Below are 25,079 nucleotides of genomic sequence, written 5' to 3' on the forward strand. Positions count from 1 at the left end.
CTGTCCATCTTATTTATTCAAAGAGACCTGGTTAACAAATTATCTGAGCATTTGGACTGGTAACAAGATGTAGAACTAGAGGTAAGAAATAGAACAATCCACAACACTTTCTTCCCAGCACAGAATGGAAGCTATGCAGGTTAAGTCAGTGGAACAAATCAGATAGGAATTTCCTGAACAAAGCTTACTGAATTAAGTTAAAGTATCTAAGGAGCATATTTTATTAAAAATGTAAATGTTTGTGTTATTGTATGTAACTTGTCCAGGAGACATGACTAATATAAACCTTGGGAACAGTTATGAGCTTCAAAGGACTCTTTTAAAACAATGAACTAAGACAAAAATGTACTGTTAGTTGAGTAGGTTTCCTAGGAAATAAGTTGGAGGAGGGGATGGCAAATACTCATCTATGGACTTGATCTTTTGTGGCACAGGGACTTTTGTCTATGAATTATCTATTCACAGGATCAAGAGGCCCAAACAGCATAAAGGAGTAACTCACAGTTGAATACATTTTCTTGTTCTGAGCACAAGTGGGTATGAACTTGTAACCACAGGAAAAAGCTCTTAGTGGGGTTTAAAGGGTTGTTCACTGGACAGGGCCCCATGTTGGAGTTGGGGTGATCTGTGGTAAGTTTATAAGCAAGCTTGGAAGTTTTTATTGTTTCAATATGTAACACTTTTACTCTCTAATGCTTTTACCTTAAGAATGCATGTCCTTGTTTAAGAAGAGCTGTGTGGTAACTTAACTGTGGCAATGGGCTACTGTGCGCTATCTCTGAGGAGAAAGCTAAAGCAGGCCTGCTTACACAGTCTGATTTCCTGGGAATTTGACAGTGTATGGAGGGAGCTCTGCAGCCTGGAAATACTCCAGTCAGGACCGGGAGAGACCCGTGTCTCCAGCAAAGAGAGGTGACAGGGGTGCCGGGTTCTGGAAGCCTGAGAGCTGGTGCTCTGACTGTGCCATGGAGATGGAATAGTGGTACAATTGCCCTGAGCTGTAACAGTTCCCACCCCCACCCACCACTTTTTTCCACCTGAAATTTACCCTAAAAAAATTTACCAATACATTTTTTGCTTCCAGCAATAGCAATGGGATTGGTACATTAGGAGTCCCAGAGTTCACAAGGGCCACTAAACCTTGGACAACAGCCATAAAAGTTGCTGTCAGAAATAGCAGTGCTAGGTTGATAAATTTAGACAAAGAATTTGAAGGCTCTTTAAACGAGTCGGTACCTTAATTTTTGGGTACCTAACTTGAGTCACCCTAAAGACATCTGACTTTCGGAAAGTATGGGGCATTCACCCTCTGATGATCAAACATCTTTAAAACATTCCAAAAGTTGGATGCTCAAAAACAAACAATCCCCACCCCAAAAGTCAAAATCACTAGTCACATTTGAAAATGTTGGCCTTAATTAGTATAGTGGTTCTTTACAGGAGACATGGTAACAAGATGTTAATAGCTAGGTAGAAGGTCATGAGAAGAGTTCTTCCAGAGCTGTAAAAATATTCCAGCAACCAATGATTAATATTATTACAAAAACTTGATTAGAGAAGCTGCTAACAGAAAAAACTATCAGGTAAGAAATCTCATTCTTCTGCACAGCTTCTCTCCTCTTTCATCACTAATGGAAAGTAGCAAGAAGTGAACCTCAGAAACTGGAAGGGAAAAGCCAAGTTTTAACTATTATTATAGTAAAATAATAGCAGGAAAGGAAGTCCTCCCCCAAACTATCATGTAAAGCAAGAGCTTTGTTATTTAAGAAATTATTTGGGAACCAATCCAGTAGCATCTTCCTATCATAGGATGCCTCTGCAAAATGGAAACCTACCTTCCAAGTCTTCCTCTACACTTTTCTCCACAGTCAATAGGGAGTTTTGCAACAGGAGCCTTGACTCCCCCTGTTAATACTTTCCCAGATACCTACCATGCTAACTGGTACAGGATTTTAACAGATTTCCTGGGTCTCAGGTTGTAGGCACTCTGCATTTTGGATGAGGTGAATAGGATACAATTGGCATGTGTACTCCATATGCTTGAGATTTATCTTTAGAGCTCTAGGAATGCTCATTTATGTCCCCCTCATTTATGCCCTGGACTGGAACAAAAGGATAGGAGAATTATTTTGCGGAGAGTTGTAGAAAGGTTTCTGGAGCTATAAAAATAACCTTTTCTTGTGGCTAGAGGAACTAATTCCAAACCCTATCTTTTGGAGGTGTTGTCATGTCTAATCTATCATTCCAGTTAGTCTTGACAGCTGATGAGATTCAGTCAGAGAGCCCATTCTGCCTGCCTAAGTAATGCTGCTTGGGCTAGTACCTGCTTTTCTATGGTGCGTGGTCAAAGGACTCCAATCAGTGATCCTGGAGAAATTCTAATATAGCTGAGATCACCAGAACTTTGTGATTATTACTACTGGTATAATGGTAGGTGTCTAGAGGCCAGAACCTCATTGTCCTGGGCACTGTACCAACAAAGACACAGTCCCTGCCCTGAAGAAATTAGTTTCCCCTCACACTATAATTTGACCAGAACCAGAATGAATGAATGAGATTTCCTGTTTGATTTCTGTCTGGACACCAAGAAGTCTTGAGAGACTAACAGAGAAACTCCTTAGAATTACACTTCTCTTCTGATGCCCACATTGTTAACTGTAGGTTACCCAGGTTCAGATGAAGGAGTCTCTGCTTTTGGAGGTCAGATATTTTCTGAAGGTGTTTTGGAGCTTCCTTGGTTACATCAAGTGTGAAGTGCTTTCTGGGGCAGTGGAAGATTGGGAAAACTTCCACTCTTCCTTTTCCTCTTTTCTGTATGCTTCATGTGAACCTTCCAGAAAAGCAACAGATTCTTCTCTGCCCTGGACATTATTTCAGTAGCCCTGGAAAAGCTTTGATCTCTGGTTACTCCCTGGTTTTGGAAGGGTATATAAAAAACACTTATCCCTCAATCATATATATATTGAAAAACACTTATCCTTCAATCATAAGCCAACCTCTAATGGGAAGTAGGAGACCTCCCCTGTGAGTACCATAACTGCCCACTAGGTGGGTTCTTGCACCTTCTTCTGAAATAACTGGTACTTACCATTATCATAGATATGATACTAGATTTGATGTCCACAATGGTTCAGATCTGTGATCCATGTCTTTGTTTTTGTTCAGACACACTACTGATAGGGTTGTCAAAGTGATCTAAAAGGATGTGTACTCAGTGCTTTTGGTATGCTCCCAACCCAGCAATGCTCATTTCCACAGTGAGTATGTGAGGGTTTAGGAGTGAAAGTTGGCTTGGCTGTCAGCATGCTGTTTTTACTGTGACAGAGTTCCTTCTCTGCCTTGGTGGATCCTGCGCTTACTGGCGGATTTACTTGCCTCAGAGATTCATAGCAGCCCTCAGTTTAGCCACTTTTGCCAGTGTCTCAAACCTGCCATTCACTCAGCTAACCTCATCATTGGCCAGCATGGGGAAAAGAAGGAGAACAATCCCCGCAGTCTCTGCTGGCCCACCTAGTGGGTTGCAGGATAGGCCAGAGACCTGCCTCTCTGGTGGGACTCACAGTCCAGGTCAACTCCTCTTAAATCAAATAGGGAGTTGGGGAGGATGGGGGAACCCAGACCCATCCTCTACTCTGGGTTCCAGCCCAGGGCTCTGTGGATTGCAGTTACCTACAATGTCTCCTATTACAGCTGTGTAACAACTACAACTCCCTGGGCTACTTCCCCAAGGCCTCCCCCCACTGTACCTTCTTTATCCTCATAACAGGATCTTCCTCCTGAAGCCTGATCACGCTTGTATCCTCAATTCCCCAAAAGCACACCTTCTCTCTCACTCCCTGCTCCTTGCATGCTGCCACCCCCAGTAACTGATGGGAGGTCCTTTTTAAACCAGGTGTCCTGATTAGTCAGCCTGCCATAATTGATTCTAGTATGTTCTTAATTGGCTCCAGGTGTCTTAATTAGCTTGCCTGTCTTATCTGGTTCTAGCAGGTTCTTGATTACTCTAGGGCAGTCCCTGCTCTGGTCACTCAAGGAACAGCAATCTGCTTCTCCAGTGGCTAGAAGCTCTACCTCTGACTACTCTCCTATAGCCCTCTGGCCTGGAGGGAGGTGAGAGGCTGTTAAGCCCTGGGCTCTTGCTGCTGCTGCCTTGGCTGGGCCAGACACTACCCCCTCCTTCTTTACTACCTGGTTACTGGCTGGCTGCTAGACTCCCCCAACCCTCAGTTGCTGCTGCTACAGCCTCTTGTGGGGGCCTGCTAGCCTGATCCCCAGAGGAGGGGAGTGAGGGACCCCAGCCGCAGCTGTTGCTGCTATGGACATCACCACCACCACTACCTGTGAGGAGCCCTTCCTGCCTGGCCATGGGTCTGCTGCCTAGAGCTGCCGGAGTTGCTGCTGAGGAGCTGCTGGAGCCCTGAGGAGGAGAAGACAAGGACAATCTGCCATTGGGGGAGTGCACAGAGACTCTGCAGATCACTGTGGAGGGGGCCTCTAAGACTGAGTAACTTTTGACCTTTGCTCTTGTGGTGGGGATTTTGACTGTGTTTGTGGGGACATGGGGTGTGGCATGGAGCCTGCCTCCTGGTCCATCTGTGTGTCCCCCTTTGCCCCCACCACTATCTCTGCCCCCTCTACCACCCCCAGTGAACACTTGCCATCTGCCTCAAGCTCCTGCCTCTGAGACTCAGCTGCTCACCTGGCTTGCCACGCCCTTTCACCACCTTTTGGGCCTGAAGCAGCAGCCAGCCCAAACTGACTTTTGCAGGTGCACGTTCCCCAATCCTTGGACTGCCCCCGCCCCAGCAAACCACAGCTTTGCCCCTTGCAGCCTTTTGCCCCTCCCCTTTGCTCCAGCCCCCCCTCACTAGCTTCAATTTGTTTGTCTGCCCCACCCGTTTCCCTCTGCTGCTCTGTTTGCCCAGCCCCAGCCTCTGAAGCTAGCCCCTGGGTCTCCTTCCTGGTTGTTCCCTCCCCCTGCTGTCCCCCTGCCCTGAATAACCCCTCGCTCTATATGCCCATGCCCCCCCTCCCATGCACTTGTGCCCCTCATGTCACTGCACCCCCCAATGCTATTGTAACTCCCCCAGTGCAGTTAAAGGAGCCAGAATCCTATCCTGAGTTGGTGACAGACCCCCCCCCCCGCCCCAATGTCCTTGATAGCCCCTCCTTTCCCCCCAATCCAGCCCTCCCCTTCCAGTGCCCTCCTCCCCTGCCTGCTGCCTAGGGGGAGGAGTGGTTGACCTGTTCCTTCCCCCCCCTCCTCCTCCTGCTGTTTGTTCTCCCATCTCTTATTATGGCAGGGGATGAGGTGGGTGGGACCCCTCAGGCAGCCCCCACCGCCCCTCATCCACCTGCCCGCTCGTCACCCACCTTAGCCTCTACCTCAGCCACCGCTGCCGAACCACCTGCTATCGTCCCCGCTGGGGCACCGGCAGTGGCGGGCAACGGGGTGACCTCCGCTGCTGCCACATCCCTTGCCCTCTCCGATTCTGGGTGAACCCCCCCCAGCTGGCAGGAAGGGCCAGGGGAAGAAGAAGGGTAAGGGCCCCACCAAAAAGACCAGGCCCTCCATGGCAGGGGCTGCCCCGACTACCACGGCCCTGCCACCAGCTGCGGCGTCCCTCACCACTGCCCCCTCCACCCGTTCTGCGGGTGCCCCTCCCCCGGGCCCCAGGGTGTATGCCCAGGTGGCGGCAGACCCCCCCTGCCTGCCGCTAAGTCATCTCCTCCGACCACTGCCTCGGCTACCATCTATAGTGGCCGGGGCCCCTTCCCCACCTTGACCAGGAAGCACAGCGTCCGTTGTCTCTTGGTGCCCACCTCACCCCACATAGAAACCTACGTGCAGGCATTGGCGAGGGTGGTGGGGCCCACGGCCAGCGTGGCAGCTTCCAAAATATACAGAAAGGTCGTCGTCTTCTTCCTAGCATCGGAGGCTGCCGCCCAAGAGGCAGCGGAGAAGGGCCTGGCAGTGGGGGGGGGTGGGTGTTCCTCCCTGGAGCTGCTAGAGGACCTGGGCGTCCGAATAGTCCTGACTTCTGTCCCTCCCTCCCTTCCTTCCCAAAGCCGCCCTGTTACCTGCCCTCTCCACCCTGGGGAAACCAATCTCTGTTGTTAGCCCTCTCCCACTGGACTGCAAAGACCTTGCTCTCCGTCACGTCCTTTCGTTCCGCCGGCAGGTGCAGCTTCAACTGCCGGTGGCAGTGCGTGACGGAGAGGTGCATGAGGGGTCCTTCATGGTCCCCTACCAGGGGGCCCGCTACCGGGTGTAGTATTCAACGTGGGAGGCCCGGTGCTACCTCTGCTGGACGATGGGGTACCTCCAGAGGGACTGTCCCTTGGCCCGGCACGGAGGAGTGTCCGGGACCCACAAACCCTGGCAGGGCGCCGGCCCTGTCATCGCCGGCACCCCTCGCTGCCCAGCACCTGGAGCCACCCATCCTCCTTCTCAGTCCAGCACTGCTCCCGCTTGGGCCCAAGGGACACCTCCCCCAGTACGCCCAGATGAGCAGGAGAGCTCTGCCTCTGCAGCATGCAATCTAGGGGGGCCTGTGGAGGGGGGTGCAGGGGGGGTACTGCTGGGCATGGGAGACGGCCCGCCCCAGGGGGAATCTTCCCTCCCTTGTGCTGCCCCACCGCTACCTACCCGAGTCATCACCCCTGACCTGACCCCTGCTAGCCAGCCCCTGGATGATGCCATAGAGGGCTGGGCCCTAGCACAGGGGAAGCGGGGCAAGCGGAAGGCTCGGGCTCCGCTCCTTCTATCTGATGCAGAGGCCTCCCAGAAGACCAGGAAATGGGGCACCAATGCCAAGCCTTCTGCCTTGCCCACGGGTGTGTTCCATCCACTGGTGCCAGCTGGGGAAAACGTGGCAGCACCAGAGAGAAGCGCTGCCCCCTCCACTGGAGTCTCTTCCCACGGAGGCCCCCGAGGGAGCTTTCCTGCCCCCTTAAAATCTGGAGCCCCGAGGCGAGCATCACTTCGGGCACTGGGGGGGAGAACACCGGGGTAGTGGAAGTCGATCTCCCTTCCGTCTAAGAGGAGATCAAGGCCCTGGGTCTGACCCCGGTCACCCAGGGGGGTGACAACCTTCTGCCATCGGGCCTCAATCTGTGTGACCTCACCCTGGCCCTGCATTCCCCATGCTCCCTCCCCAAACCACTGCTTCTGCTCCCGCCTGCGAGGGTCCCCTGGATTCCTCCATCTGCCCAGCCACAGGTGGCACCCCGATGATGGCATCTGAGGCGACAGTCAGTGCCTCACGGCCGGGGCCCAAGTCACCAGGGGCATCCCTCAGTGGTGCGGGGCAACCGACCTCCTTCCTGGGCCCCACCCAGGGGACCCCACCAAAGATCATCCACCTCCTGATGCCATGGCTGTCACACTCACCAAAGAGCCTGAGCCCAGCAGTGGGCCCGCTTCCTAACCCCCAGACTCCTGAGCCTGACCGAGAGGGGCTACCTCCCAGCGGCCCGGCTACTGGGGCCCAGGATCCCATCCCTGCTCCTCTCCCCAACCCTGTTTCTATGCCTGCCCTGCCCCTATCCCTGACCCTTGCCCTGCCCCTGATGGCAACCCTATCCCTACCCCCTCCACTTCCCACAATGCTATTGCCACCCCTGGAGCTGCCTCCTTCCCTTTCTCAGAGGATGACCCCCAGGGATGACCTCCTGAGGTCCCTTCCAACCCTGATATGCTATGAGCGGCCTTCGTGTTTCCCTGTCCTGACCCACTAGGGGCTGCTATCTTCCCTCCGCCACCCTCCATTAAGCCAGGGTCTCAGGCAAGGCATGTGGTCCAAAGGGCACCATGTCGGCGGTCCGCCCCTTGCCTGCCCGTCTCGGTGGGCCACGGGGCTGTGCCAGGAGCCCTGCCGGAGGACGGCCCCGGGCCAGTCACCACCCCACACACACACGCTGCGAGAGGAGTTGCAGGACTTTCTAGAAGACATCCATGGCTCCTGCAACAAGGTGCAGCTTGCTCTCCAGTGATGGGGGGATTTTCGTCAAATCCTCCAGGCCGCAAGGACCCTCATGGGGGAGGGTAAAAGGACCGGGAAGCAGGCCACTGCAGCCTACCAGCAAGTCCGCAGTTTCCATGACTCCTTGCTCACCTACATGGCAGGTCATGGTTTGCTGCGCGGCCCAAAGGGGGCTGTGAGCATCCCTGCTGGTGAGGACCCCCCCCCCAACCCTCTTCAAGGCACCAATCATCTTTGCAACATTGAACACCCGGGGCTGTAGGATGGGTCTCCACAGGTGACAAGTGCTCTCCTTCCTTCGGGAGAGGGGGTACTCTATAGTTTTCCTGCAGGAGACCCATATGGATCCAGCCGCTGAAGATAGCTGGCGGCTGGAATGGGAGGACAGGGTCTACTTTAGTCATCTCACAGTTTGTACAGCTGGAGTGGCTACCCTGTTCTCCCTCAGCCTATGGCACAAGGTGCTGGGGGTCGCTGGGGCTGGGCCGGGCCGCCTGCTGAACCTCCAGGTCCGCAGGGAGGTGATCGTGGTCAACGTCTATGCGCCGACATTGGGCCCGGAGCGGCTGCGCTTCTATCAGCAGGCATCCACCTTCCTTGGATCCTTGCGAGTGCCTGGTCCTGGGTGGGGATTTTAACACCACCCTCAAGGAGTGGGACAGCTCGGGGACCGAGCAGTGCCCGGCCACAATGGACATCTTCTGGGAGATTGTCGACCATCACTCCCTGGTGGACATCTGGCGCGACCACCACCCAGACGATGTCTTGATGTTCACCTTTGTCCGGGTGGAGGCCTATCGGTTGCATCACTCCCGGTTGGACCACATCTACTTGTCACGCTTCCACCTTTCACGGGCCCACTCCTTCAGCATCCGTCTGACCCCATTTTCTGATCACCATCTAGCCACCGTGATGGCCAGTCTCTGTGCGGAGAGGCCGGGGCTGGCCTATTGGCATTTTAACAACAGCTTGTTGGAGGATGTGGGCTTCGTGGCATCCCTCTGGGAGTTCTGGCTGTCCTGGCAAGGGCAGAGGGGTGCCTTTCCCTCAGCGTGGTGGTGGTGGGACATGGGGAAGGTGCACACCCGGCTCTTCTGCCATGACTACACCCGAGGCCCCAGCTGATGGAGGGATGCAGCGATAGAGCAGTTGGAATGGGAGGTCTTAGAGCTGGAGAGGGGTCTGGCCACCAGCCCCGAGGATCCATCCCTCTGCAGAGCATGGCTGGGAGACATGGGAGGAGCTCTTGGTCCCTCAAAGACCATCGGACCCAGGGTGCCTTTGTTTGATCCGGCATCCGCCTCCTTCGGGAGATGTATTGCGGTTCCCACTTCTTCTATGCCCTGGAGAAAAGGAGGGGGGCCAATCACCGGCCTTCTGGAAGAGGACAGCACCCCCCTCACGGATCTGGTGGAGATGTGCGGGAGAGCCAGGACCTTCTATGCAGGCCTTTTCTCCCCAGATCCGACTGATCTTAATGCTTGCAGAGTGCTCTGGGATGGACTCCCAATGGTCAGCGCAGGCGACTGAGACCGGCTAGAGCTGCCTCTTGCTCTGGCCGAGTTTTCAGAAGCCCTCCGCCGCATGCCCACCAATAAATCTCTGGGCATGGACTGGCTGACCATGGAGTTCTACCGCATGTTCTGGGATGTCCTCAGCCCGGACCTAGTCACCATCTGGGCTGAGTCTTTGGAGAGTGGGGTCCTCTCTCTCTCATGCAGGCGAGCTGTGCTCACCTTATTGCTGAAGAAGGGGGACATCTGCGACTTATGGAATTGGCGTCCTGTCTCACTCCTCAGCACAGACTACAAAGTCGTAGCGAAGGCCATCTTGCTGCAGCTGGGGTCCATGCTGGTGGACTTAGTCAACCCAGACTCAGGTGGAGGGCTGAGGAGAGTAAGTGGCAGGCTGAAGAGAGGGCTGAAGCTGAAAGGTGGTGGCAACGTGATGAGAGGAGGCAGGATTCAATGCTGAGGCTGCTGGAGGATCAAACTAATATGCTCCAGCGTATGGTTGAACTGCAGGAAAGGCAGCAGGAGCACAGACCGCCGCTACAGCCCCTGTGTAACCAACTGCCCTCCTCCCCAAATTCCATAGCCTCCTCACCCAGACGCCCAAGAACACGGTGCGGGGGCTTCCGGCCACCCAGCCACTCCACCCCAGAGGATTGCCCAAGCAACAGAAGGCTGGCATTCAATAAGTTTTAAACTTTTAAAGTGCTGTGTGGCCTTGTCCTTCTCTCCTCAACCACCCCTCCCCGGCCACCTTGGCAGTTATCCCCCTATTTGTGTGATGAATTAATAAAGAATGCATGAATGTGAAGCAACACAAACTGCATTCTGGGGCTGACCCAATGCACCAGTAATCCAAGCTCCTGCAGATGAGAGGCTATGCATGGCCACTGCTGGGAAATGATTGATGCAGTGAAGTTTTGGATTTTTGCAAGTCTGTACCATGGTGGTAAAATTCTGGCAGAACCTTGTCCATTTTGAGTCTGGATAAGCAATTATATGCATTAGGTTCAAAAGTTCTTGATTTTGAAAAACTGGTGGGTATAAATCTTTTCCAGAAGCTGGCCAATTAAGAATGGGTCTGTGGACAGGGAACTGATTTGTATGTTGTCCGTGAATTTGTACACCTGTATAAATCACAAGAGAAAGTTACTTACCTGTAACTGGAGGTTCTTTGAGATGTGTCGTCCTTATCTGTATGCCATTGAGGGTTATGCACATGCACCATGTGTCTGGAGTGGGAACTTTTCAAAGTAGTATTGCTTATCAGTCCGTGCATGTGCCCTTGTATTGCTTCTGGTGAAACCACAAGGCAGTAAAGAGTGAGACGGACCAACTATGTTGCCAGGTCCTTCTCCACTGCAGACCTACAGAGCCACACTAAAGGGGAAGGAGGGTGGGAAGTGGAATACAGATAGGGACCACACATCTTGAAGGACCTCCAGTTACAGGTAAGTAACCTTCTCTTCTTTTTCGAGTGATGGTCTCTATTGTATTCTACTGAAGGTGATTGACAGGCAGTACCTACCTAGATAGGAGAAGGGTGCAAGGAAGATGGCAGAACTGTAGAACAGAGAACTGTTGCACCAATGAGATATTAGTTGCAGAATCATGTACCAGAGCATAGTGAGAGGAAAAGGTGTGTACCAAACTCTACCTAGCTGCCTTACATATGTCTGCAAGGAGCATATTATAGAGAGCAACTATGGCTGATGCTTGCACTCTTGTGGAATGGGCTTGTATCCCATCTGGTGGGGAGCAGCCTGGTAAGTGATAGCAATGTGTAAAGTACCCTGAGACCCACTTAAAGATTCTCTGGGTGGAAATGGCCTGGCCTTTAATTCTCTGCGCTATGGCAACAAAGAGCCTGGAAGACTTCTGCAATGGGTTGTCGTTTTTATAGGTGAAATGCCAGGGCTCTATGCACATTGAGGGAATGAAACCACCATTCCTCGTTTGAGGTGTGTAGTTTTGCAAAGAAGGTAGGCAGATATGTGGGTTGGTTGAGGTGGAAATGGTGATTGATAAATCACCTTTGGCAGAAACTTGGGATGCAGTTGCAATGACACTTTGTCCTTATGGAATGTGGTGAAAGGGGGGGGTTGCCATATCTCCCAGCTCACCAACCCTCCTTGTTGCGGTAATGGCAACAAGTGACCTTCATGGAGAAGAGAGACAGGGGGTAGGAGGCAAGCAGTTCAAAGGGAGAGTTCATTAAAGAGTTAAGGACTAGGTGGAGGTTCCACTGGGGAGCAATACGCTGAATGGGTGGATATTTATGTAAAAGGCTCTTGCAGAATTGGGCAAAGGTTGGATGAAAATCAAATGCCCTTCCACTGGAGGATGGAAAGTACTAATGGTGGCTGCATGCACTCTGAGCTGAGAGTGATTCCTGAGGCTTTCAGGTGGAGGAAGTTGTCTAAGAGCATGGAGATTATCACAATTTGGGGGGCAAGACCTTGCCATTTGGCCTAATAGAATCACCTCATGGAGTCCTTTCAGCTACTGGAGAGGACCTGCTAATGAGCATTCTCATGCTAATGGAGGTGTCTATCCGAAGACCATGCTGTCCATGGATCTGGATGCCATTGTGTTGTGTCAGCAGTTCCAGAAATGTCTGGAGCAGGAGTGGAGGCGGTTTTGATATGTGGAGAAGAGGGAACCAGAATCGGCGAGGCCAGTGTGGAGTGATCAGAATAGCCATAACTCTCTCCTGCTGGAGTTTGTGGAGGATGAAAGGTAGGAGTGTGGGGGAGAGGGGGAAGGGATAGTTCATCCAGTCTGACCAATTGATGACCAAAGCATTGCCCTGTGAGTGGGCACCAAGTCACCCCTGGAGAATATTGGATGCACTCAGCATTGGTGTACCCCAAGATGTCAGTGATTATCATGTTGTGCAACTCCCATTTGTGATCAATTGCAAAGTTCCTGCTCAGAGAAGCTATGATCACATTCTGTGCCAGGCAGATAGGCTGCTGAGAAAAGGATATGATGTGCGATGCATCATTCACAGAGGCAAACTGGCTCCATACACAACGCTGGGGATCTCCTGCCCCCTTATTTGTTTAGGTAGTGTACTGTGGCAATAGCGGATAGCTGGTTGGAACATGAGCCCTGCTGCCTCAGGATTCAGCTTCAGCCCCAGGTCCCATGGAGTCCAATGCTGGCCCTGGCAACCCCCTTAAAATAGAGCTGCAACCCACTTTGGGGTCCCAACCCACAGTTTGAGAACTGCTGTTTTAACACACTGAACATAAATCATATTTGGGGACCTAGATTAATAATCCTTATTGAGATCCCAATCATCTGTCCCAGGGCCCAGTTCTGATTTCACTTACTCCATTGATGTCAATGCAGCTAGAACTGGTCAGTTTGAGGACCCAACTCTTTTTTTAAACTCTAGTGCAACAGTGATTATTTCAATTTAGATTTCAGACTGTTCGCACTGTTTGGCTTACTAGCAGTGTAACTTTTTTTAGCTATAAAAACAGCTGTCATTTGAATGGTCCAGTCATTAGAGGGGCAGTCTTGCATTGTGCTAAAGGTATCTTCTCTGCAACTGTACAGCTTGCTAGTCCTACTGATCCAATGTGTATTTTTTCTAGTAAGAGAGAATTTGTGGCTCTATGTTCTGGTCAGAGTAGTCCTCTTTCATATAGTTAATACCTGGGACCAAATGCAGTCAAATACTGTAAAACTGTTCTCTTGTTTTCTAACCTGCCTTCTCAAATAGCTTAATTCCAAGTCTTGGAACCATTATCTATTTCATCATTAGTGGCTGTGATGGTCACCAAATCATGGTGATTCTACCTTTATAAGTAAAAGAAACATGCATTTTTACATAAATCCACCACTACCATTGTTTGTGGGTTCATAAGGCTGAATGTGTATTTTTACCCTACTGTTGAAATAACTTCCTACATTTGAGATTACCCACAGCACAAGGGGCATATCACCTTTACTGAGAGATTATTATATTTGACATTATATATAGAATACATCTCAGAGAACATAAAGTCTAATTTTACATTGACAATTGTTTTAACATCTTAACGGGTTTCCTTTTTCCTAGTGTAAATTTAGGTTATCCGTAGCTGCTTAGTACTGATGTCTTTATTACAAAATATCATCTAACAGTTTTTATTCCCGAGAAGATGAAATTCTACTTCATGCTATTATTGAAACAAAAATATTTTAGAATAATGTGGTATAAAACATATGACTTTTGGCCCCAAACTGAACGTTACCCCTCCTTTCCCCAAACATCCAACAAATGATCACGAACCACATGCTACAGTTCAAATATTCTGAGAAATATTAACCTTCAAATATAGGTGACAGCCTCTTGGAAAAGTAGTACTGGTTTGCATCTTAGCAGGTGTCTAAATATATTTAGTCAATGACCCTGCCTTTAAGTAAAATCTTTTAAAAAGACTCATTTCTTTGCACTGTCAAAAAATCAGCCTGACACCAATTTTAAAGATGCATATATATTCTATGCACTGCTGATTATATTATATATGTCAAATTCCAGAATCCAGGTTCCCAGATGGGAAATACTCACCCTAAAATCTGTCTTGCTATCAACCCAGAGAAAGGGAAAAAAATTAAACTGTTTATTTTTTGAAGAGGAAGTATGTATGAGTCCAGGGAATGACTGCACAGGAGGGAGGAGAGTCTAGGATCCCAGACTCACCAGTACCTGAGAAGGGTGGTAGAGAGCATGCACTCTGCCTTTCCCACAAACATTTATTTGAAAATGCTCTTCAGCAATGGCCATCAATCCTGTCATAATTGTTCCCATTTCCAAGTCCGATATATCTATTACTCCAGAATCCCATGGTACAAACAGCATTTCCATAACACCAATTCCTTTAGATACCTGCCAGATTCAAAAGTAGAGGGAGATATGGCAAAACTAGACTCAAAAAGGGATTCCAAGGTGGGATTCAATGAGACTTCTGGAGCTGACATGGCCCATCCCTAGTTTGCAGTCTTCTTCCTGACTCATACACACATCTACATCATTATTCCCACACACACAAAAAAATGGGGGGGTTTAACCACAAGTGCTTTGTTCTAGAAGTTAAAACAAACAATTTTATTTTAAAATACAATTCAGATCTGTGTTCAAGTAAAATATGCTTTTTGCCCCCATAGGGGCTATCAGGATTGCTGGGGTGTCTCTGCTAGTCAGCAGTGACACGTTAATCCTGAGATAAGGAAACAAGCCCTAGGACAAAGGTCAAAAACCTTTTCTTCCTTTAATCACTGTTGTTGCAATGTCCTTTGTTCAGAAGCACAGAAAAGTTTACGAAGGGTTCTGATTCAAAAAGTAGAAGTCTTGGTGACATCTGCAGACAAATACTCAGGATGCTCTTCCAATTCCCTGCTATTTTATGGCCATCCTGGTGTGAACACTTTGGGAACAGTCTGGACATGTTTGGGTGCTACATCAGCTTAACAATGCAGGCTGTAGAACTGTGAAAGATTTACCACACTTTTAACCACCATCTTTTTCACAAGTTTCTGACTAGTAATTTGAATGTCAGAAATTGCTTATTCATCCTACAATCTTACAAAAGCTTTACAAAATACTATGTGATCTGTACATTATTTGCAATAAGTTTAATTTATTCTGCTTCCTTGAATTCAACTCAATATAGAAATACTTTTAAAAAACTTTTGAACATAGTAGCAATAAACTACGAACTGATATTCAAGTCCTGATCATAATGTTGAGGGTTACACCAATATTATTCTATTTTTCTTAGAAGAACAAAATAATTTAATTAGCTTGTAAAAAAAAAATACAGGAGCCGCTCCCTTATGCTTCTCTCTTTTAAAAAAAAAAATCATGTTCAAGATGGTGATAAGATTCAAATAACATTCTTGCATGTTTCAAACTTTGCAATGTATTAAGTAAGTGACAGACTTGTTTTGTTATGGCTTTTTTATTTATTGGAAGAATGTCATGCTGGAGATAAACGTTACATGTTGTAGCTAATGAACTCTTGTGTTCTCAGTATTTTCTTTTTTGAAATCTTCTTTGCAATTGGATCATCATGTAATGGTTGTGGGTATCTTAAGATCTTCAGATCATCATCTGCAAAAGGCACTTGTAGCAGAACCTAATCAGCCCTTGCCGAGGCAACACTTTCACTGGTGTGATTCTGGGCAAAACCCTGGCCTCAATGAAGTCAGTGGCAAAACTCCCATTGACTTCAACAGGGCCAGCATTTCACTTCAGATATTTTGCCTCACTAGGAACTGCAAGAATAGGCCTGGCAGTGTTATACTGCTGGACTAAACAGTCAGTACTGACATGACACATGCAGTCATGTTAGCTTATAGCTAAAACAAATGAATTAAATTTGGTATTCAGCATGGCCAAAAGAAAGTTACAGTAGTGGTAAATAGTACCACTGGTTAAGTGTGTTCACTCAGAACACTTCAAAGGATACAAGTTATAGTCAATGAAACTGGGTAAGTTATTCGATATGCCATTAATTATGTAAATATTCAGACTTATGTAAGTGAAAGGATTCTAGTTTACACAACTGAATTTTAACAAACTCATCCTAAAAATCTAACATTTATAAGCGGGGGTGAGAGAGGGGAAAGCGAAGGGAGAGGAAGAATCAGTGGCAGAAGAGCACACACTTCTCATAAAAACCATTAAAAAAAACACAAGCAAGAGGATGATATCACATTCATTAATATTTCCAAGACTGAACCCAAGTTTTGCTCCATATAGGAAAAGTTTTGAGTTATTTATAACTGCATGTTAAATAATTACTAGTAGATTCCCTGTTTTTTCCAGCTATGCAGAAACAAAACTCTAAATGTCATACGGAAAAGAATGCGGTTTTCCACAAAAATAGTTGAAATACTGAAGCTAAAAAGACTGCTGCTGACAAAAGCGTAAAATAATGTGTCAGTCTACAGAGCTCTGACAGCAGGTATATCTCAAAAATTCTTATGGAAAATACATTTGTCCTGTTTCCTTTTAATTTATAAAAGGCACTTTGTGGACAGCTAAAGCATCGATAAAATACGTATCCTGTTAGCTTTCCTGTTAGACAACACATGTATTTCAAGTCAGTTTACCATAAAGATACGAACACATTCTTTACAGCAGTTATTAGTGCAGATTTGTTAAAAATTTTACAGTTCAGTATTGTCTTATAACATTTATTTTTAAAAGAAGAGGTTTTCTGAGTTCAAGAAAACAATACTGGTCTTCATACAGGATTTCAATGTTTGGTAGATGACATCTTGAAGGCTAAAGTACAAAATTCATTAAGTTCATGCCAACAAAATAAGCTCTGTGTGGACCTTTCAGAAGTGGGTCCTCAGTCTTTTGTTTTCCTCTCGTAGTCTCTCAATTTCAGCTACTAAACTTTCATTTACAGAGTATCTTTCAAGCAAGGCATGCATTTCATTCTAGAGACAAAGAGAGAAAAACCCTCATTATCAACAGCTAAAGTTTACTTTTCAAATTTTGTTCTCTGCAGTTTCCTCTTTTGAACAGATGAAAATTAATGTAAATGACAACAACCTGATAATATACTGTATCTTTTTCACAAAGAAATAAAAAAACCCCAACCTTTTGATAAGTTACTAACATGACTCTTTCTTGTTGGGGTACAGTACTTCTGTCATTAATTCCTTATTCTTTAATGGATATTTTATCAAAGTACACTTTTGTCCCAGTTAAGATGGGGAATATATTTTTCAATTTCCACTAAAAGAAGAATGACCAATGCTGGATACTAAAGATTTTTTTATGTAGGCCAAATAGCAGAAAAATCTTAAAATTTATAAATAGATTAGCTTAATTTGAAAAACAGATTAGACTTTCAATTTCTTAATGTATTTCCTTACTCCATTTCAGCATGTAAGCAACCCCTTCAATTACTAGTTGATTCTTCTGCTTAAACTACCAAAAAAACCCAACGATGTTAAGTGAATTTTCTTATTTTTTTTATAAAACCCAAGATTTGTAATGTTGGATGATTTCAAATTATATTTTGCATCATAGCTTTGTTTTAAAGAGTATGTTCTACAAGTTGCAGGATCTTCATCAGCACTCAGATGCTATAATTATCACAGCAACAACTAATGCAGTGATAATGCATTACAGTGTCCTATTGTAATGGTTGTTGAAAGGAAATTCTGTTGCCAAGGTAACTAACAATATTTATTTCGTGTTACCATAGTCCTTCCTCTCTTCTTCTCACCCAGTCAAGTATCTTTATTTTCATTTATTGGAGCCATGTCTGTGTTAAGGCCCCAATCTTGCAATTTATTGTGCCTGGGCCGAGACCCATGGCGCAATCACTGGAGCTTCATGCATGCCCAGATATCTGCTCACATGAATCCGTTAGCTGGATCTAGCCTAACAGAGTAAAAACGTCAGGGCTATACTGGCATCTCAAACAACCAACTACTCCCTCGAGCATCTAAAATAAAAAAATCATCATGTGCGCCATATTCCAAGTTGCTCATTCTGTCTTCCCACCCTGTTCCACTATAAAGATGTCCCCACCTACACACTGTTTTCCTGTGTGACATCCACTCTAAAATGATCACATGTGGGGAAGTGGTGAAGGCAGGGAGACATTCCCTCTCAGATTTACCTTCCTCCCTCATTAATGGAAAGATTTGTTTCCCCCTCTGCTCACAGCAAAACCAAGACATTCAGACTAGAGGTCTCAGAGTCTCATTTCAAGTTGAGCCCCTGTAAGCTCAATAAAAATATAGTTCATGTGAATTCTTTAGTGTTTGCCCTACAGTAGTTCAGTCAATGGCAATCTCATGAGTCCCAGTGCAGTGCTTTCTCTCCAGATGAATATGGACAAGGTAAGAAATAAATAGTTTTAACAACATAATATGCAAGTAATTAGATCTGTTTTAGGATATTAAGTAGGAAGACCATCACCGTATGGAGCAGTGTTCTGTGTTATACTGTATAGTTAGCATTAGTTCAGAGCATGAAAATAGGTCTGCTTCTGCTAGCATTCAGCAGAGCCTAAAAAAGGGAGGGAGAGAGAAAAAAGAAGCCAATGCTAGTCAATTTCTCTGGTTGGTATCCCATGTATCAAAACATTATTGGTTAGTTTCATTTGCCTTTTGGCAGTCTACTAGATTTCAATACTTCATTTGTTTAGCTTGAAACAGTTTAATACATCTATTAATATGTAGGTGTTTCCCCCTCCCTTCTCTGTATGTTTTCTATTTAGGTTGTAAGGCATGCATCTAGCTTTCAGTTTTATCTGTAAAGCAGCAGGCACACTTCAGCATTACTTATATACATTTTCATATTGTTCTTTGTACATACCAACTGCGTATGGAATTGTTTAATCATCTCCACTTGCAAATTCACAATGTCTCGGTGGCATGCTTCTCTGGGGGAACAAAGTATAAAAAGTCCCAAATGACACCTTTCCAATCAATTCCACAAAGACAGTAGTTCTCCTCTAGTCCCCAAACACACACACAAAACCAAAAAACCAATGGTCTTATAACGCTATAGGATATCCTGGACACAGGAATAAGGACAATGCCTATCCCTACTACTACCTGGTGCAGAAAGACAAGTAGAATTGTAATAAGTCATTCAGGATGGCCCATGTCTTTTGCTACTCCCAAGTTTCTGCAAGAACAGTTCATCCAGTGATTATATGAATCCTTGCTCATGATCCTTGAAAAAGGATTTCAAGAGCAGAGCAATACAGAACATTTGAGAGCTTGTCCTCTGTTTGCTAACAGGACCAGGAATGCCAACAAAAATACATTTTTATTTTTAATCAGTGATCCCAAGATTGGCGTTTCATCTGATGCATCATAGGTTTATCTTAGATTTGGACTGTATTTTTAGTGTTCAATTTGAATGTTAACCTTGTTGGAGGAGAAAAGCCTCCTTCATTCACAGAGTACGATGCACAAAGATGATGCTCAATAAATGAAAGTCATTTACCTCTACTTGGAATTAAAGAAGATTATGAATACAGGTCCACTCTTGTGTAAGGTACTTACAGATTGCATTATGGTCTGGAACAGTGATTACGATGGGCCATGCAGACTTTTCCAAGACCACAGCATATTCTAGGTCAAATGATGTACGAAGGCATGACCTCCTTGTCCTCATTTCCTAAGACTCTACAATAAACTCCAAGAGAGTGGAGAATATGAAACCATACTGATGAGCTATTTGAAGACCTCCTTTTACCGGCAAGTAACCTTCCCCTAACCCTTCTGAGTAGTGTCAGTACAGATCTTTAACTGGAAGGGTTCTTAATCTTTGGCATTGAGTTCTATCTCCCAGCACAGAGAAGTCCCTCAAATAAGAATTTTGCACTTAGCAACCTGAGAATCTCAGTATTGGGACCTTAATGAATCCACTATTCTTAGTTTACTTGGAGATAAAATGGATTCTGGGGAGCAGAGGTGTAATTCCATCTTTCCTCTCTGAATTTCTAGTCTTTGAAGAATACTCAGAAGAGAGTCAGAGGCCTTTCACACCATCCAACCCACCTCAACAGTCAGGATCTCTTGGCACCAAACTTCGAGACATCCAGAGTCTGAGATTTTGAGAAAGGGCTCACAACTTATTCTGACTTAGAATTTCTCCTAAAAAATCTTAGCTGACTCCATAAAGTATGGATCAGAGCAGAGTCTCCCAGTCGAGGCCCCAGTTGATTAACTGTAGGTTTGATGCTAGAAAATGTACTTTACAAAATGGGCACTCCTTAAACCTAGGCTCTTTAAAGGGATCTGCCATCCATAGTAAACTGATGAGCTTCATCTTAACATAAATTTCCAGAGAAACTCTTTTCTTTAATTAAAAAATTCATAGATAAAAACACAAAACAAGCAACTCAGAGGATGTTACATGTAATATTGCTAATGATTTGAAAATATGCAGTATCTTTTAGAGCCAGATTCAAAGCAGCGAGAACACACCGACAAATTAAACATACTTTGCAGATGCTTTGCATTGTCAGAGCAGCACAAACAGCCAGCATGTACACCCCAGTTTCCCCAAACCCTCATCCTCCATAGTCCCCTGCACACATGCCACCACCCTTCAATTTCATCTTTTGATACCCCCAAATTCCCCTGCATGCACACAAGTATTCCCCCTGTTGAAGAGACACGTATCAATGGGTAGCTTTCTGAAAGGTAGTCAGGATTATTGTAATTTTTGACACTATTTTCATGAATGCACATTACAGGAGCAGAGGAAGAATGATCCTCTTGTTCGGAGAAATCATTCAAAGAACTGCCCTCTTTCAAAATGGATGCCACCTCCTATTATTCTCAAGGAGACAGAGAATGCCCTCCGTTAAAATACCCTCTTTCAAAATGGCCACCTCCTCTTGTTCACAATAGAAGTGATGCCAAGCTGCTCTCTGGCAGCACAGAACCCTCTACGCTGTAAGAAAGCAAAGATTTGCACTGTGTGAAGCAAGTAAATGGAGGCAGTGGCCATCATTATTTATGGCAGCCTGTGCCCTTAGTTCAACTGAAAACATTGGAGATGGCAGCCATTTCCAAAGAGAGCAGTTATTTGTGAGATTCTCTGTAGTAAAGTAATTCTCAACCTTTGCTGAAAGAAACCTTCAGTCAAAAAAACAAACAAACTAAAACCAAACCCAGCAAAAATGGCCACTGATACTATTAAAAAGTTGTCTAATGCTGCATATTCAAGTGATTTTAAGGAGTTTCAACTATATAGGAAGCTTGATTCTACATTAGTTATTAAAATCATCAAAGACAAACGAGAGTGACATCAAATGCTAAATTTCTTAAAAGATCCATTTAAGTTAAAATTAACTTAAACTAATAGATTTATCTATATATTCTCAGAAAATGTGTACCCAGTAAGTGCTGTAATTTTGGAGAGGATATTATGTATTTTTCATAAATAACAAAGACATTACGTGCAAAAATTCTACAGTCTTAAGTATGCAACAAGTTTTTCCACACAAAAAAAGCTGTGTAAACTCAACAAGAGTTGAGCATCATCAAGGAAGATACATAGGGATTCTGACTAATCTCTACCTGTTTGAGGAGTGGTATCCCTAAAATCATTTCCAAACCTAAGCCTGGAAAGTAACATCACAACGTGCTTCTGCTATTCCAACTGATGCTACTGTGGGTTTTATGTGGGGTTTTTTGTTACACAAACAACTAATTACATTTCAAAGTCTGAAAGTGCAAAGAAAGATGGCCCTTATATTCTATTCAACTACAATTATAAATACATTAGGAGGATATAGTGCTGTAGGCTGGAAGAATGATAAGAGAAATTTGTTTTAATTACTATTCTAATGGTCAGACTCTTCTAATGATCCAAAGATTTGGATCACAAGTGAACATATGCCAATCTCAGGAACTGACCAAGGGGTTCTGTACCCTCTCTAAGAGGCCAATCAATACATCTACAATAAAAGGGTCAAAACTTCTGGGTCATAGCCCAAGACTGCTTTTCTCCCACTACAAATATCAATGATCTAAAACTAAAGTTAGTGGGAGCTGGGTCGATATACATGCAAATATTTTAGACTTGCATCACAGACAATTATAGATACTCCATTTCTCTTTGATTTCCCCGTTTTTTTCCCTTGGCACTGAAATGTTCAAACCAAATTGTATTAAAAGTTAGCTGTGGGAGAGTCAAGCCCTTGGCTTCCACAAACTAAGAGCCTCCCACAGATTCCTACTTTCAGAACCTTTTAAAAGATGCAGAAATAAAAATTTATCAGACCCAAGAGGTAATATATACCATTACATTGTGCGGTTGCTAAAATTCAGTGGCTGAAACAAGAGTGGCAGGTACTCCCCACCCTTCCTCTCCTCACTCAAACATATTCCTCCTGGCACACAATGAGCTTCCACCATTAGCCACCTTGCCTCAATTTCCTTCCATGCTCCCTGGTTTATTTGATAAGGAACTGAAGGTTTTGCTTTGGTTTTCTTCATTTGAGGGATGACTTCCCTAGAGTTACAGAAGAGGAAGCTGAACCTTTTTCTTAAGAATTGGGGGTGGGGAAAGAAAGGGGAAAGACAAGAAGAAGACTGCGAACAGGAGGAAAATATATACATTTTTATTGTATTTCTTGATTAAATCCTGGAGGTTATAAACATAAGCAGCTATGGTATTTTCTCTTGAAATACATAAAAAAAAAGGAGAGAGAGGCACTTCTGGAGTAGGTGGAATGACACTAATCAGTGTCATAGGAGAAGTAGTTTTTGCTAATAGCATAGCAATAGTTCTGTCAAATCACAGCAAAGCCACTGTGAGACCCCAGAAAATGTTTTGAATAATAAAAAAAGAGAAGATTATACAATGTTGTATACATATGAGAAAGACTATCACAAGAACCAAAACAATTTAGAACATTTCTATTTAGAGTAAAGTTGTGTGAAAATTATTAATTTCCATCTATATAATTGGCCTGCAATTTTTTCAACAGAAAATCCGTGTAGAAATCAGTGCCACATCTCTGTATAAACAGCCTATAGAAATAATATAAAATGACCTTTGAAAGAGACACAAAATAACCTAAGACTTTAGGGAGTGCTATGTAAAAAAAAACAACAAAGGATCTGTTTAAAAAAAATAAAAATTAACACAAGCCCAGGCTCATGTTCGGAGATGTGTGGCTTGAAAGAATCCAAAGTGACATTCTCAGTCCAAGGAGGGGGACTATGGAGGAGAGAGAACCAAAGCCAACACAAACGTAAGAGTGCTGGTGCAGGCTGAAAAGAATAAGGAAGACCTGAGGTGATACTGCACAACAAGTTAGACCCAAGTTTGTAAAAGAAAATGGGAGTAAAAGTGGGGGATACAGACACTCCCCACAACACTCCAAAAATTTTGGAATGCAAAGAGAAAAAACAAACCCATCACATCCTAGTTCGGTCCCTCAATAGTCCTCCTTTGCACACGTCTGGTTCGATTGTACCATTGATCACTCATTGCTGAGAGTTCTCAGAAGAACAAAAAACCCATTGGGGTTTTGGAGGGATTAAATTAGGTCTTGTCTACACCTGAGAATTTATGAAAAATAGCTATATCAGAATAATTATCGAAGAGTTATTTTGGGATAAGTCCCTATGTGGATACTCTTATTCTGGAATAAGAGTGCCTTCGTCCAATTTACAAAAGGCACTTTCAGTCTGGAGTAAGTCGTCCCATGGGAGCTTATACCAAAATAACTATCTCTGAATAATTATTCCAAAGTAGCTATTTTGGTAAATTCTGAGGTGTAGATAAGCTCTAAATTAATCCCTCCAGAACCCTGATGGGTTTTTTGTTGTTCTGAGAACTCCCGGCAATGAGTGATCAAACACTTCAGGTTCAAACCTGTGCAAAGAAGGACTACTGAGGGACCAATCTATAATAATTATTCAGGAATAGATATTTTGGGATATTTCCAGGGGTGGATAAATCCTTAGTTAAACTATCTGTCACAGCTAGCTTGAGCCCCTCTAGGAGTCTAAAACCACCTCCTCTCCATTTCAACCCAACCAGGTGTTGTTAAAACCCTACACAACTGTGGAACTTCATGAAGTTACTGGGGCAAGTCTACACTACAAAGTTTTGCCAGCACAGGTAAGTGTGTTAGGGGGTTGAAAAACCCCACCTCTTCCTGACATAGCTATGCTGGCAAAAAACCCTGTCCCTACACAGCTTATACTGCCAAGAGTCCTTTGGCACCCAATACAGCTTCTGTCATTTGAGGAGGTGATTTCAGTATACTGACAAAAGAACTCCTTTTGCTGGAATATGTTGAGTCTACATTACGAGGCCTTGCTGGTATAGTTGCATTGGCACAGCTGTACCAGCAAAGCCTTTGTAGCGTAGACTAGCATTTCCTCTCCTTTCTTACATGCTTTGATGAGCAGTGAAATACCTAACAATGCTCACATTTGAAATATCACAACTGTTATCTGCCTTACCAACCACTAAAATGAATGGGGCAGTTTACACCTCGGAGCTGTATCAGGCTCTTTGCAAACATTGCTGCCTTAGTCACAGTCGGCCTTGTCTAGGCTAGGACTAGACTTGTCTAGGCTAGGACTTGAAGGTGCATCGTTAGCTAACAAATTCCAACTAACTGGTTTTAAAAACTTAATAATCACAAGGCACACTGCCTTTAACATGGGCTAAACTGGTTGAGTTAAAGCCAAAAGCAAGAAAGAGTAAAGGTCAGGCTGAATGTCACACCAGAAAAATTTTCCTCAGTTTCCCAATAGAAGACCGACTCTTCGGACAAAAACAATGCAGGGAAGCAACACTAAAAAATAAATTGTAGGGAACAATTTTCTACCAGCAGGGAAATCCACTAGGTCATCTAGTGTTTCTTTTCCTCTTCATTTCCAAAATCTCGAATTCCAACAAATGCAATGCACTGGACTCACGATACAATGAGTTAGGAGGTTTATGGTGAATGTTCCTATATTTTGAGCTAAGCTGTTTAAAAAGCCATTCCTTCGGCTTTTAGGGAGGCATTCTGTTTTCATAAAGTGAGAGAACTTTTAGTAACAGCTCCACACGCACAACTAAATG

The 25,079-nt window shown here is 45.1% G+C and overlaps 1 protein-coding gene across 4 annotated transcripts in view; it reads right to left on the minus strand.

The window, feature by feature from the left end:
• Positions 1–16,325: 16,325 nt before the first annotated feature.
• NEDD1 (NEDD1 gamma-tubulin ring complex targeting factor) overlaps positions 16,326–25,079 on the minus strand; it is a 57,714-nt gene continuing 48,960 nt past the window's right edge. For 3 of the 4 annotated variants that reach the window (XM_073327474.2, XM_073327476.2, XM_073327475.2), the window contains exons 14-15: positions 18,840–18,906; positions 16,326–16,942 (exon numbers count right to left, since the gene is read on the minus strand). In XM_073327474.2, coding sequence (XP_073183575.1) covers positions 16,838–16,942; positions 18,840–18,906 — 172 coding nt within the window. In that variant the 3' untranslated portion in view covers positions 16,326–16,837. Of the gene's footprint in view, positions 16,943–18,839; positions 18,907–19,537; positions 19,661–25,079 lie in introns of those variants that run through there. The other variant, XR_012156706.2, reaches the window with a different exon arrangement.

The sequence above is a fragment of the Lepidochelys kempii genome, chromosome 1 (genome assembly GCF_965140285.1).
Source record: "Lepidochelys kempii isolate rLepKem1 chromosome 1, rLepKem1.hap1, whole genome shotgun sequence".
Lineage (NCBI taxonomy): Eukaryota > Metazoa > Chordata > Testudines > Cheloniidae > Lepidochelys > Lepidochelys kempii.